The sequence below is a fragment of the Phocoena sinus genome, chromosome 1, assembly GCF_008692025.1.
Source record: "Phocoena sinus isolate mPhoSin1 chromosome 1, mPhoSin1.pri, whole genome shotgun sequence".
NCBI lineage: Eukaryota > Metazoa > Chordata > Mammalia > Artiodactyla > Phocoenidae > Phocoena > Phocoena sinus.
In genome coordinates, this window is record NC_045763.1 from 5,225,771 (window position 1) to 5,241,194 (window position 15,424).

Here is a 15,424-nt window from a genome sequence, read left to right on the forward strand (position 1 = left end):
GGATGCAGAGTGATAAATCCTGCAGACTGGGGGAACGTGCTGGGTGCCATGGGAGCACAGAGGATGGGCAACCCATCCTGTCATGAAGAGTTAGGAGGGCCAGCCAGGGGAGGTGATACCTATCTATGGTGACACCTTAGGGAAGACATCTTCTAAGGAGGGGAAAGAGAATATGTTCTCTCTCAGGGACGAGAGGGAACAATGTGCTGGTTGATCAGCTTCTTTGGTTGCAGTCAACAGTAAAAATCTGTACAACAAGGCAGCTCTGTTTTTGTCATAGGTTTCTGCTTCCCAGCTTCTTGGTGAAAGGTCCAGTCTTCTGGACTGAGGTGGCTTGGGCTCTGGTGATTAGTCATTGGCTAGCTCGTGGTCGTGGCTGGTTTCCACAATGATGTGAGGCCCTGACTGCCCACGCCGCCCTGGCCGGTGACCTTCATACTGTGTGGCATGGGTGGTTTTTTCTACCTTGAGCTGCTCCGCTTCCCTGGTTTTGGTGATGTGTCTTCTTTTTCTTCAAGGCCAAGTTTAGCATCTCTGTGGTCACGGGTGTCCACTCCCTAATATCCAAGCCCAGAAGAGGCTAACTGCAGGGGGAGGCTGCAGGTCTCTAGGTGGCCAGGCTGCTCTATCACGGGGAGCCCTCCACGAACCCCAGCTGCACAGAAAGTTGAGAAGGGAGGCCCGTTCTCCACATTTTTCTGGTTGTCAAGGGCGGCAGCCCCGTACTGTATCATCACCAAGATCAAGGGAACTGTGTACTAGTCCAACCTTAATCTAACTTACAGTCCCTGCCAATTTCACGTTAGCAGATTCATTTGGAGCTGGAAGTAACGGGCCACATCACGCCTCAGAGCCCGAGCAATGACTTATGTGGATGTCACCCACTGGCTTTTTATGGAAATTGTTAATAAATCAGTAATTCTATCTGCAGTGATGTTGTTGTGTTTATAAATATTTAATTTACCTCCAGGTGCCCACGTTTCTTCCATCTTTGCCTTCAGCTCTGTAGACATTGCTCTTCCTTCTGGAGTGATCCTCAGTACATTAAGTTATCAGTAGCGGGAAAGGTTAACTCTCTCTCTCTCTCTCTTTCTGTCTCTCTGTCTCTGTCCCTGTAATATGGCTTTTTCTTTTCTTTTCTTTTTAATCTTTGTGTGATTTGGCTCGGGGCTTGGGGCTCATGCTGAGAGAAGGCAACATTTCTTGTGACAGTGATGAAAGGTTACTCCAGCTTCAGAAGGAGACCAACTAAATGTTCCAATTCTGACCTTGCATGAGTGGAGACCTGTTGTTGGCATGTGTTTTTCCCCTCCTTCAAATTAATGACATTTAGAAGCTGAAATGGTGTCTGATGTTTTCCTCCTACAGAGAAATATCTTTGTCCTTGTCACTGACTCAGAAACCCAGTGCTTTGATTATTATAGTATGGCAGGTTGAATGGAAAGGTCTTAGAAAAGTCAAAATAGAAACACAGTCCAAGTCGAGTGTTTCTCCACTGGAGATGGGGTTCCGGCCTCACAAAAGAGGACAGCGGCTGGGAAACAGCAAAAAACTTTCTTACCTCTCAGGATCCAATGTGAGCTAACTGTTGTTATTATCTTTTTATTCTTCTGTTTCAGGAAATTGCAGCTTATTTAATAACATTTGAGAAACACGAAGAATGGCTAACCACATCCCCTAAGACAAGGTAATGTCCCAGATCTCACAGTTTTTCAAATATGTACATTAAATGGATTGATTTTCATTGATTACCTGATTTGGCCAGTCAATTCATGGGCAAGTTCAAAATGCCATGTTCTGCCTGAGAGCTTGTGACATTGAGGTCTCAGTCATCAGCCTAAGACAGTGGTAGTGACTGCAGTTGGATGGATTAAAAAAAAGAGGGCAGCTGCTATCATGCAAGTTGGAAATTTTAAGCTGCTGGCTTGACGCTGGATCCTTCAGCCGGGTGCTTAGAAAAGGTTTGGCAGGCAGGACCATCAGGGGAAGTTTATTTTGGGAAAGTGCCCATCTGACACCCGTGTTCTCTAGAAACTTACTTTCTAAAAGGGAAACTACCTCACCTGTCCACTTTCATCTCAACACGTTTTACAAACTGAAAGTCAAGTTTTTCTTGATGGTGTTAAGGTCTCCCAAATCAGGATTCACGGCTACGTTTGCAGTTTATTATTTAGTCAATGTCCGTGAACCTGTCAACCGCCGTGGACACTGAACTAGTCTCACCACTTGGGAATGGAGGGAATTGGTGAAGATTCAGCTGACTTGAGTTCTGTCAGTACAAGTGATATTCTTTTGTGAAGAATGGAGACATTGGGACTTAGGGTTGGTTTTTAAAGGCAGCCGCTTCTTTCCTCCCTAGCTCTCATGCTTTCATTTTTAGTATGTTCCATTCTAGAGCTTCGGAAATACCCGGCCACTCTCTTCCAATTGCCACAGTTTTTCTATCAGCGGTGACGGGGCCAGGTGTTTAACAGCCGCCTGAGTGGCGTTAGCTGGGGTGCGGCTTACAGGATAACTGCTCTGTGGGTTTGAATGTGAGAGGCAGAAAGCCCAGTCTGTTCCCTTTGTCCAGAAGCACCAAATTCTCCAAATTTGTTAACTGGGAGACCCGGGAAAGGGTTGGGGGTGTGTCCTCTGCCCACTTGGCCATCATCTTGACCTGTTCATCCTTTGTGAGCCATGGAGGAAAGATGTTTCCTCAGTCTAGAAGATTCTTTAACATATTTCTTCATGAGGCTTAGGTTTTTACTGGTCAGCATCCATTAGATGAGGACAGAATTTTCCATTTTGAAGGAGGTCAGAGGATACTGAGGAAAGGAGGATTCGTTCCCGATATCTGCATTCTCCAGGTGAGGGTAGAGGTTGACTCTGATTCTTTTACCTTTCAGCGTGAACCCCTCTGTAGGATGTCTTCAACTCCTCAGCCTTCTGAGGCTGTGATTTCCTTTGCTATAAAATCAAATGGTTTGTATCCGTCAGCTTTTGATGTGATAATGCCTTGTAAGAAACAATCTCCAAACTAAGTGACTTACAACAATACATTTTTATTTCCTGCTCATGGGTCTGTGGGGTGGCTGTGGCTTTGGGTTGACTTCAGGACCACTGGAGATGTGTCTTTCTGTTGTAGAACCTAGGCTGAGGAAGCCTCCCCCTGCCCCCATCCCTTCCCTGTCTGGGACATCTGGTTCTCATGGGGGATGGCAGAGGCTTAAAAGCCCAAGGCAGGCACAGTGAAAACCCCTGGATATGACGCTGGATGTGGCATCATATGTCACACCTGCTCACAAATCCATGAGCCAAAGTGATTCCCGTAGCTGAGCCCAATAAGAATGAGGCCAAGAAGGACATTCTTTGCTACAGTGGGGTCAGAGTAGGGGCAGGGAGAATGAATGGTGATGCAGTCTACTCTTTGGTGAGCACAGCCGTGTCCTGTACCACGGAAAGCCTGGCACACTCACCTCTCCTTCCTTCTGGGGACATCTTCTTCCAGGGCAGTGGTTCCCAAACTTGAGCAGGTAACAGAATGAGCTGAAGGGCTTGTTAAAGTAACATGCTGCACCCCACCCCCAGTTTCTGATTCAGTGTGTCTGGTGTGGGACCTGAGCACCTGTTATTTCTAACAGGTTCCCAGGTGATGGGGTGCAGCTGGCCTGGGACCTCACTTTGAGAACTGCTGCCCTAGCTTCTCTGGACGGAAGAGAGGCTGTCTGATCCCTGCTTCAGCACCATTTCCTGGCTCCCCACAGTGGTTCTCATTTCGAGCAGCCTCCAGCCGCTCCACACTCCCTTCACTCCTCAGCAAAACACTCCCTGAATCTAAGTGGAAGGAAAGAGCTTCTCTTTAGCCAGAGAGTGAGAGTTTCTGGAACGTGTCCCGGGCCAGACATCTGATTTCAGATATGCAGACACATGTCCTGTTTCAGCTGCCCTCTGACTGCACAACAAGGCGGGGATTCTGCCTCACGTTTCAGTCTGAATTCGGGTTTCCACTGAGAAGCGAATGTCACTCATGGTCATGCCTGATTCACTTGACTTTTGGGAGTATAAATAGAGCTGAGAGCCTTCCCATCCCGAGGCACAAGGGGTGCCCCGGCAGCAGAGAAGGAGTGTGGGTTTCGATATTGACAAATCTGGGTTTGAGCCTTGGCCCTGTCACTCAGTAGCTCTGTGACTTTAAGAAAGTCATTTCATCCCCTTTCAAAGGTCTACTTTTTCTTCTTCACGCATGAAACAGGGGTCAGTGTTGATTCTGTCCTCACTGGGTCACGATGAGGACTGAATGAGATAGTATTGGTGATCTTTCTTTGCATGCCGTGAGGGTCCATGTCCAAGCACGGGGGTGTCATCGTCCCTCTTGTCTGCAAGGAGCTGTCCCCAGGCCTCCTGGAGGCTTTGATTTTAGGACGCGCCTTCCACAATCGTTCCAGGCTTTGGAAGGACGAATTTCTTTCCTAAGGGCAGAGGGTGAAGACAGAACGTTTCCTATTAGTCTTATAATATCCAATCCGTGTTTACACTTGAAAGCGTCTTGTCCCAGGAGGGGGAAAAGTTGCTGTGATCGTTCAAGAATCTTCTTAAAGTAGTTGTTGAGTTGAGTTTGGATCTCCCCACCCCGCCTTCTCTTGTATTGAAATTAATTGACGCCGTGAACTGCTGAGCTCTTGCAAACCGGCCTCCTGGTATTAAGGAATTAATGACACCAAAGCTCTGTTGAACGAGGAGGCGATACAACTTCTCTTTTCTGCCGCCGCTAATTTCATTTTAGAAAATTAATAAGAATGAATTGCACCACTGACATTTATAGAGTTTCCTAATAAAATGATACATTGTTTGTGTGGAGGAATCCCTATTAAATTAATTGTTGTATTCAGCTCACATATAGATGTTGGTATAGGAGCTGCAGGGGGACCCACTCCTTGTCTCCGTGGCTTGCTGATGGCTGGGGGTTATAAATAGAGCCCTTGCTCAGATCCTGCCCTAATTACAGAGAAGGTCCTGGGAGCCCCGCTCACCTGTTTAATAATGAAGTGTGCTACAAGGAGGCTCCCAGGGTTGGGGGTCCCGGGGGCAGCAGTGGCGCTATGACAGGGCTGAATGCAGATTGTTGAAACAGCCCATATTGTATTATCAGCACCTGGGATCTTCTGGAAATGGCACCTTGAGAAATCACCCTTCAGGACGTCTTTATTTGGCACTTGCTGTGTGCCCAGCGCTATAGTAATGCCGCAGGGAGACCCCCGGGGACTCCACACTCCCCACCCCACCGGGTGGATTTAGAAGCTTGGAATCAAGAGCTTCCACCCTCCGTCTTGTACGTTCTTCCAGCTCCTCCTTCTGGCCTTGATTCTTTGTCACTTTCTCTGTGAGGCCCTCCCTGAACCCACAATTTAGAATCGCACCCCTCCCATCCAGCCAGAATCCCTTTCCTCTTTCCCTGTTTTCTGTTTCTCTAGTGTGCTTGTCACTGTCGGACACACTGCGTAGTTCCCCTATTTATTTGTTTAATTCACTTATTCATTATCTGACCTCCTCTCCCCCAAAGTAAAAGTACCACAAGGAGAGGGACTTTCGGTCTAGCTTGTTCAAGGGGCCTCCCCAATGCCTGCAGCGCTGCTGGACACACGGTGGGTGCTCCATGAATATTTGTGAAATGAATGAGAGAGTGAGTCAGGGTTTGAAGGGAGAGACCTGGGTTGACTCTCTTTTTGTCTTGTATAGATTGCCCTTGTACTGTGCTCTGGGGTACTTCTGTGGGCTTGTAACTCCTTTCAACACCTCCGCCAGGCGATGAGACGGAGAGAGGGTGTATTATCTGTCCAAGGTTGCACAGCGAATGTTGGAACTGGAATTTGAACCCAGGATTATCTTATTGCAAAGCCCACAAACTTAGCTTTGATGCTAACCCTCTGCTGGTGTGGGATTTGAAGGTGGCCCCGCAAACTGTTCCACTATTCTTTCCCACCTCCCATCTCCACGAATTCTGAACCACCCCGGAGACCCAGCCTCCCTTTGCTGGTGAGCTTGGCTGTGGGTTCCTGTGCTGGCCTCTGGAGATGGATTTAGCCCGGAGTTGCAGGCAGTGTAGAGAAGCACACACTCCCCCCCAGGGTGGAGAGCAGAGCCCAGCAGAGCACAGGCAGGCGGGCTGCAAAACTTAGCAATCCCAATAATTTATTTCTCCTCCCCTGGGAAACATGCAAACTTCCTTGGAAGCGGGGGACACGCAAAGCTCAAAATGGAATCGAAAACATTTCCTTCCCAGGAATCCTGTGTGTATCGGTTAGAAGGAGGCTGGAAAATGTTATTCATTATCTAATTAATTAATTAGATTTAAATAGATGACATCTTAACGCTGAAACACTAAAGTTCTAATAATAGAATTTTCCTATAATGAACACTAAATGCTTCTTCGTCAATAAGCAGTAAAACAGCCAATAGAGGGAGGGTTCTGGAAGGAAAGGAGAAGAAAAGTGAGACCTGAGTTTCAAGAAGACCCAAGGGACTCGGCGAGAGACCTACCCTCGCTCTCCCGGCTCTCAGGACCCTGTAGGTCCACTGCTTCTTCCGCCCTGGACCTTTCTCACCCCAGTGGTAGGAACAAGTCTTGGGTCTTCTGCCCTTTCCTCCAAAGTTCTCCCTCCCAGGACTCCAAGAACTCCAGGGTTTGACTATTAACCCTCTGTGGACCTTCCCCAAGTCTGAACCTCTCTCCTGGGCCGCCTGGATGTCATGTTATTATCTCAAACTCATCATCTTTCCTCTCCCTCCTGCCCTCACTTCTGCTCTGTTTCCGTTCTCTGATTTCCCTTGTTGTCAGAACCTCATCTTAAAGGGTCCAAGGCTCACACCTTGTCCTCCTTCACGGCCCCTCTTTCTCTTTCACCCCCTGAATAGAATTAGTCACCAGTTCTGCCAGTTGCAAACTGTAATTCACATCCTTACTTTCCTGTGTTCCCCAGGTTCGGCCCTTGCCACCTGCACCATGCTTGGGTTATGAAACAGCTCTGGACACTCGCCTCTCCAGGCTGGACTCCTTTCCTCCCGCTGGTTTCCCTGAAACGCTCCTTTTGTTACATTGCTGTTCTCCTTGAAAACCTTAGCAACTTCCTATGAGATGAAGCCCAGTGTTGTGTTCAAGGCCCTTGTTCTGCCTCAACCTCCCTTTCTCAATCTTTTTCTTTGACTCCCCGCTGCAAAGTACCCATTACAGTTAGGGGGCTGCCTACTGCTCTTCAGAGGCCACTGGCCTCCCCTCAAATGCCCAATCTGCCCGCCCCTCGGATCTGACGTCTTCCCGGGAGGTCCCCCAAACACGCCAACTCACGGGGAGCAGCCCTCTTCTCTGTCAGCTTCTGCAGCCCACGTTCTTTGTCATCAGTTTTTGACAATTTAGTGATCGTAAGTGTGGAAGTCTTACCTCCTCACGGGGACAGCGAGCTCCCCAGGGGCAGGGCCGCGCCTTCCCTGTTGTCTCTGAAGGGCTTGCACGCGGAGAAGCAGGAGCTTTGACTGGCTGCGCGGCAGTGTGCGGGCTCGTGGTTGAGCGGCAGACTCGCACCTGCGCAGACCAGCGGAGAGGGGCCAGGCGGTGGCGCCAGGGGTGGGCAGAGCGCTCCACCCAGGAAGCCAGCCTCATCAGGCCCCACGTGGGTCCCTGTGCAGGTGGGGCTGCTTTGGCCAGGACCTCTGTAAGTGGCACACGAGAGTCACCTCTCACTGCCAGGGCTTCTGCTCCTTGGGGCAGTTACAGGACTTTTCTAAGGAAGCCCCTATTCCTGGGGAGTGAGCAGAATAGAATTGCACAAATCATGCAGAGATCCCATCTGGAGGATTAAAAAATTCCCAGAACTAAAAAGGAATTTTAAAGATAATTTTTATAAATTTATTTTTATTTCTTTGGCTGCGTTGGGTCTTCATGGCTGCACGCGGGCTTTCTGTAGTTGCGGCGAATGGGGGCTCCTCTTTGTTGCGGTGCCACTGCGGTGGCTTCTCTTGTTGCAGAGCATGGACTCCAGGTGTGCGGGCTTCAGTAGTTGTGGCTCACGGGCTCTAGAACACAGGCTCAGTAGCTGTGGCTCACGGGCTCTAGAGCGCAGGCCCAGTAGTTGTGGCGCAGGGACCTAGTTGCTCCGCGGCACGTGGGATCTTCCCGGACCAGGGCTCGAACCTGTGTCCCCTGCACTGGCAGGCAGATTCTTAACCACTGCGCCACCAGGGAAGCCATGATGCGTGCTACAACATGGATGAGCTATGAGGACGTGATGCTCGGTGAAATGAACCAGCCACAGGACGGTGAGTACTGGATGATCCCGTTTATGTGAGGTGCTGAAAGCAGTCAGATTTGTGAAGGCACAGAGTGGAATGGTGGGGGCCGGGGGCTGGGGGAGGGGCGGGGAGTTAGGGCTGGATGGGACAGAGTTTCAGTTTGGGATGATGAAAAAGTTTTGAGGGTGGGTGGTGAGGGCTGCACAACGCGAGTGTACTTAATGCCAGTGAACAGTACACTGAAAACCGGAACATTTTATGTTATATGTATTTTACAGCAATTAAAAGAAAAAGATTCCCACGACTGCCTCTGTAGCTGTGTCCAGACAGGCAGAGCCGGGAGCTGAGGATTGGTCCTGTGCGTGTGTGCGCGTGCGTGTGTGCGCGTGTGCGTGTGTGTGTGTGTGTGTTTGTGGCGGGTGCTATTGGTGGACAGTTGGGGAGGGCAGCTTTATACCTAGATCATTTCAGGGACTCTGTCCTTCGGAGCTGCAAAAGAAGAAATAAACTAGGCTGGCAATGATTTCAATGTGGTGACCTCTGCATTCTGTGAATTGGGGAACCTGCTATCAAATTAATATAACGATGTGTCATGTTACATCCATTCCGCAGTTCCTACCGCATTGAGCAAATTCTTGACGAAGTCCAAACTGTTATCATTAACCAAAGAGCAGAAGTAGCAGCGGGTGGCGGCCGCTGGCTCAGGACTCACGAGGAACCCCAGCTGCCCTGGGACCCCCGGAAGGCATGTGCCTTGGGGGTCCTGTAGTTTGGATGCATTTCTGGATGAGGCGGGGAATGAGCGGTGACCTGGATCCTGATGAAGTGTCTGGTGTCTCGGTGGTGGTGGGGAAATCCCCAGCCTCCATATCAAAGTGGGTCTGCCCCAGATTCCAGTGCATCTTCCAGAATCACAGAATGCAGAATGTCAAAGTGGGAGGAGACAGTGGAGGCCACCGATTCCCCCCGGTGCCCAGGAAGGGGGCCAAGGTGGGGGCACTGGCTGCCCGGAACCCTGGTCCTTGGTGCCCCTGGGAGCAGACCCGGGCTGGCTTCAGGTTTCCAGCTGCACAGCCTTAAGTGGCCACCCTTTGTGCGGGTGGGTGCGGGGGCATTTGTCACACTCACGGGGTCTGTGTGTCCTCTGCTATCGTGCCAGCTCTCATCACCTCCCTTCCCACTTCCTGGAGCCAGGAGTGCAGGTCTAGGGCCTCTTTCCTGGGAGGGAGTCAACAGAGGGGAGAGGGTGTGTTTGTGTCTCGTATCTTGCCGGTTTAGGCAGCTGCCAGCTTCTGCCTGCAACCTCCACTTTCTTTTACCCTCTTTATTTTTATCAACAATATCCACGTAGTTTAATCAGGCAAATGGTCCTAAAAAGTCTTGTAAGAAGGAACAGCAGCGCTCTGCCCTACAGCTCAGTCCCATCTCCCAGGAGTGACCACTGCCAATTCTTTTAGTTCTGCTTTACCTCCCGACTTTTCAATGTGCTTATTCTGCTGTCTCTTGATTTGTCAGTTTTAGATGTTATCTTCTTGCTTCCCTGTGTGCTAGAGGAGGATCTGTTCTCTCACTCTGCCATCTCCTCTGCTTCCCGTATCTGGGAAGAGGGCTCGTCAATGGAGGTGGCCAGCTTCCAGGGGTGGGGATCCTGAAAGTCTGCATCTCCAGATACCGACGTCTGGAGATACCCCTCGGGGTTCTCCGGAGAAGGATCTGTCAGTGCGCTGCCTGGTGGTTTGGGCTTGGCGGCTAGTGGTCTGGGAAGCGGGCAGGGAGGGGGCTTGAAATCTCACCATTAATTAACAAATTCTCCTGGTTTACATCCGTGTTTCCTGCCTCTCCTCTGCTGTCCCCAAGTTTGGGGTCTTTCGGGGTCCCTTTCTGCAAGAAGAAACACATCTCCAGTGGGGGCAGAGACCGGGTGGGGTGTGTAGGGCCCTGGGAGGGTCTGCCTGTTCCCTGCACAGGTCTGCAGCCTCTCCCTCCCTCCCTCTCACCCTTTCCGAGTCTCTGCTTCTCTGGCACCTGATCCTTCCAGTCCATGGGTCTTTCTGGGGCTCTGCAGGCGAATGGGCTTGTTTATCCTGGTGCCCCCTCGAGGGCACGTGGGTTTTTGCTGCTTCTGTTCTGCCGAGTCGGTTACCAACCCTTCATCTGCCGTCCATCTCTCTAGAATGTGTTGACACCCTTGACCCCGTTCCCCTTTGCTCTGTCCTTGTGGGTTTATACCTGTGATCACCCCTCTACTGTCATTAGATCGGAGACGCGATGCTCGGTCCTTCACGTCAAGGGACCCTGTCCCTTGAGGGTGGTGCTTGCTGGCCACTGACCAGCCCTTCTGCCTGGGACCTGCTCCCTTGTTTTCTCTTCCCCTCTCCTCTTCTTAGGCTCACTCTCAGTCTTACTTGCTCTTTCACTGTCTTGCTTTTTTCTCTTTCTCTCCTTTGAGTCTGCAGAAAGATATGCCTCACAATGCAGTTTTGAAGTTTCGAAATGCACAGCTGCTTAGGGCCCAGGAAACCCTGTGGCTGAGACGTGCAGGCTTCTTGGGTGCAGGGAGGTGGCCCCAAAGACCAGCAGCTCCAGTGATACCACACCCTCTTTAATGCAGCACCCCCGGCTCAGAGCCTCTCCTGGTGTGGGCATAAGGGGTGTGACCTCTTCTGGGCAGAATTTTGGGGGTCCTGGGTGTGGCCAGGGCCAGTCAGTATGCCATGCAAGTCACCTGACAATGGCACCTTGATGCCTTTGTCTCTACTTGGCTATGAAGGTGTCTTCCGTGATTGTCCAAATCTCCGGGCAGGGTGCTTCTCATCAGGGCACCTGCGATGCAAGTTGGGGTGCAGGGCACTCTGCCTGGGGACTGCTCACCCAGGGGACACCTGCCGGCACCTCTAAGCAGGACACCTGACAGTAAAGACTTTCTGAGAATGAAACACACTGGCGTTGTGCTCACACAAATGGATAGGCGTTTACCTACCCTGTCGGAGTCCATCAACTGTAACCTCATTTTCTTTCTGCTGCCGACCAGTCTATTCTTAGCGTCTTCACTCCCCTTTCCTGAATCTGGAAAATTAGGACTGTCTGCATTCTCTGTAATTCGTCCAGATTGGCATCTGTGGTATTTCCTCTGGATCAATTCTGATCTAGTAAATCGATGTTGGCTGCGCAGAGCGGGGGCTGCTGGTGTGCTTGGGGGTGTCGCAAGGTTGGAAGGTGTGTTCTCGGAATGGACCACTTTCTGCAATTCGTCAGCTTCCGTGTAATGAGTAATTCTCAAATCAGCTGGATATTCTGGGCTGGAGTTTCTCCCACTGTTCGCAGTCTGGCTAGGAGGTAGTATTATCTTCGCTATTCTTAGATTTTCTAGTCTTTTATTATGGGGCTTTAAAAAAATTCAAAAGAAGCCAAAAACAAAGGAAGAAAATCTCTCCTGGTTTTCCAACTCTACCTCATATCCCACTTTCCACACAAGCGTTTGCTTTGTATCGTGTGTGTTTATATACATACACACATGTACAAATGCATAATACACCCATGTGCACAGACACACACATACACAGAAGTACATGCACACATACTTACACACGACACACACATATAGACACACACATGCACAGACATGCATGGACATAATATACAACATAACACACATGTAAGCAATGTATACATATGTGCACACAACACTCATATATACATTCAGAAATACACAATATACACACGCACGCTTAAACACCTATACATAAGTGTGCAACGTATACGAATGCACAACAGCCCGCACACATACACACGTGTCCACACACAACACATACTTTGCCACTTCAGTCATTATTTTTTTTTCTTCCAGTTTTATTGAGATGTAATTGACACACAGCACTGTAGGAGTTTAAGATGTACAGCATAATGATTTGATTTACATACATCACGAAGTGATTACCATAGTAACTTTAGTGACCATCCTTCATCTCAAATAGATACAAAATTAAAGAAATGGAGAAAACTTTTTTTCTTGTGATAATAACTCAGGATTTACTCCCTTAATTTTCATATGTAACATAGAGCAGAGCTAACTGTGTTGATCACAGTGTACATCACACTCCTAGTACTTACTTACCTTGTAACTGGACGCTTGTACCTTTTGACCACCTTCCTCCAATTCCCCCTCCCCCCCACCTCCCCCCCACCTCCCCCCACCTCTGGTAACCACAAATCTGATCTTGTTTTCTATGAGTTTTTTTTTTTTTTTTTTTTTGCCGTACGCGGGCCTCTCACTGTCGTGGCCTCTCCCGTTGCGGAGCACAGGCTCCGGACACGCAGGCTCAGCGGCCATGGCTCACGGGCCCAGCCGCTCCGCGACATGTGGGGTCCTCCCGGACCGGGGCACGAACCCGTGTCCCCTGCATCGGCAGGCGGACTCTCAACCACTGCGCCACCAGGGAAGCCCAGTTTGTTTGTTTTTGAAGTAGCATCGACCTACAACACTGGGTTAGTTCCTGTTATACAACATTGTGATTCAATATTTCTATATATTTTGAACTGGTCACCACAGTAAGTCTAGTAAAGTACTACATGTCACCATACAAAGATATTAACTAATTATTGACTATATTCCCCACACTGTACATTTCATACCTGTTTTGTAAGAAAAAACATGTCTGGGAGAAATTTCCTTCTTTTCATTCAATGATTTAATAAGATGGAACATTGGAACATTTTGGGTAAAGGAAAATTTCTCCTAGAAGAGAGAAATTCTCCTGTCCTGGCAACCCTGATCTCATCTGGTAGGGAACCTATGGCCAATTGAGCCGTTTAGTTTGAGGTGATTCTGGGGAGGCCGGAGGGGGGCCTGAGTCTAGACCTGGGGCAGCTGCGTGCCGGGGAGAGGGTCCTGGCTGTGCCGAGGGCAGGGGGCTGGCCAAGGTGCTTCCGGACTGGCTGCTTTGTGATTCCCATCACTGCCCTAATGAGCTCAGTAGGAATTTGGGACCAGATTTTTTTTTTTTTTTTTTTTTTGAGAATTCTTTAGGAGCAGGAACTTTTTGACTGTGGTGGAATTGGATTTGTGCATAAAAGGGCAGTTCGCCCTTAGGCTGAAATGTCAGGGAGATCAGAGCACTGCCAGGCTTAAGGGGAAAGTTGTAGAGGAAGGTGATGAAATTAGGGAAAGCACAAAACGTGCAACGATGGAGAAACAAGAGCAGAGGAGACCTGCTCGCCTCCCACATGGAGCACAGCCTGCCCCAGGAAATGTGCCGTTTCCACACATATTCACACACCCACAAACCCTCGGTGCTCCCGCCTCAGTGTCACGGGCCCACAATAATTAATTCGGTCCACCAACTTCGGGAGGTGCTGCCCCTGGATCTGGGGGTTGACGGCACTCTGGCGAAGGCGCGTCATCTTCTCCCATGGGGTTGGGCGTGAGCCTTTTCCTCCCGAATCAAATTGTTACCTCTTGTATCGTTGGTCTGCTCCGTTCTATTTATTCAGTGGACGTTGCACACGGTGTGCCAGGCGCCATGCTGGGCTTTGGGGATGGAGTAGTGAACCAGACAGATAGTTTACGATAATGGTGATGCTGACAAGGGATGCCAGGGCCAAGTGCACTGAGAGGCTGGTCCTCCAGCAGACGGGGTGGGAGGGACCGTCAGGCTGCCTTCCTGAGGGGCTGAGCTTTGGACAGAGACTTGAAGGACGAGCATGTGTATGTGCGTGTATGTGTGTGTGTTGGGGGTGGGATGAGCTGGGCAGAAGGAAGGCACATCATTCCCTGGCTGTGCTGGAGGAGGCTGTGCAGATCTGGGCAGGAAGGCGTCAGGAGGGGGTGGGAGCGGACAGGAAGTCCTCGCAGCCCAGGTAGTGAAGGTGGAGAGACGCGGGTGGAGGTGAGGTGAGGGAGAGCCGTGGAGACCAAGCTAAGGGTTTGGGGACAGCGCTGGACAGTGCGGACCCACACTGGTGGGTTTTGAGTGGGGCAGTTAAATGAGCAGATGTTGATGACAGCCTCGTCCTGGTGGCCCTGGAGCTGGGGAAAGACTGGAAGGACAAGAATGGAAGGACAGAGAAGCAGGAGGGCGCCTACACTGGCCTCTGCAGATACCCACTTTAGTGATGGAAAGACTGAGGCTCCATCTGTCAGAAGGTACCCGCGTCCTGTTACTGCAGGACAGACCTTTTACTTTGGAGAGTCAGAAGTCTCAGTGGACCAGGCTCCCTGGTGAATTTGGGTGCTCAGCGACTCAAAGTTCAAAGCTTTGGTTCCTCCTGAATGTCAGCTGCCCGGCACTTGGCTGACGTCACCCCCCACCCGCCCCTCTGTCCCCTCGCAGTTCTCCCACCCATGTGGGCTCAACCCCTCCTCCTCCCACCGGGGTTCTGACTGAGGCTGCGGGGGAGGAAGGGACCTGCAGGGCGAGGGGATCTGCTGGCTGGGATGGCTTCATGCCACAGCCCATCTACGTACGTGTGAAAAAAAATATTGACGACATTGGTGGTGATGGATGACAGGAGAATGCACGGGGGAAATATTCTCTTGCAATAATTGCTAAACTCTGAGTTCTTTTCCGGCTGTGGTACAGAATTCCAAGGTGAGAAAAAAAAAAAATCTCTCTTACCACTTCATGAGTGAGTAGCTTGGCTCTGCCTCTTGGAGAAAAATTCCACCTTTAACCCCATATATCCCGTCGGCGTATGTCTGGAATTATCCGTAGGTACATTTCTCTGGTGTTTAATTTCCTTATCCAGTGCCAGAGGGTCTGCAAGGATATGTCAGAGTTTTGCAGTTTATTAATTTTGCATTAAATAATTAATAGTAAATTTAATTGATGGATTATTCAATTTTCAGGTAAAATGGGACAATAAATATTCATAACTTATTTTATTAAGGGAATTTCCATTTCTTATGTCATTAAATCTAGATTAACGAAGGCTGATTTTAAATGAAGATTGAAAACAATTGTGCTTTAGAATTAATTTGCTAAGTTAAAGTCATTGCCTTGTGAGTTTACCCCCTGCCAGAAAGTTAGGGCTTCATCATCTCTGGATAAATGTCTGAATTCACAGAAGTAGCATTGCCATTCGTTTAGGAAAATTCCACGAGTCTGCTGGGGGTTTCTCCTACGATGTTCCCAGGTCCCGAGGGGCACTGGGACGAGCGTGG

General features: G+C 49.7%; 1 protein-coding gene across 6 annotated transcripts in view; it reads left to right on the forward strand.

The window, feature by feature from the left end:
- CAMTA1 (calmodulin binding transcription activator 1) overlaps positions 1-15,424 on the forward strand; it is an 897,244-nt gene that overhangs the window by 303,936 nt on the left and 577,884 nt on the right. For all 6 annotated transcript variants that reach the window (XM_032640933.1, XM_032640940.1, XM_032640959.1 and 3 more), the window contains one exon: positions 1,620-1,687. In XM_032640933.1, coding sequence (XP_032496824.1) covers positions 1,620-1,687 — 68 coding nt within the window. The remainder of the gene's footprint in view (positions 1-1,619; positions 1,688-15,424) is intronic.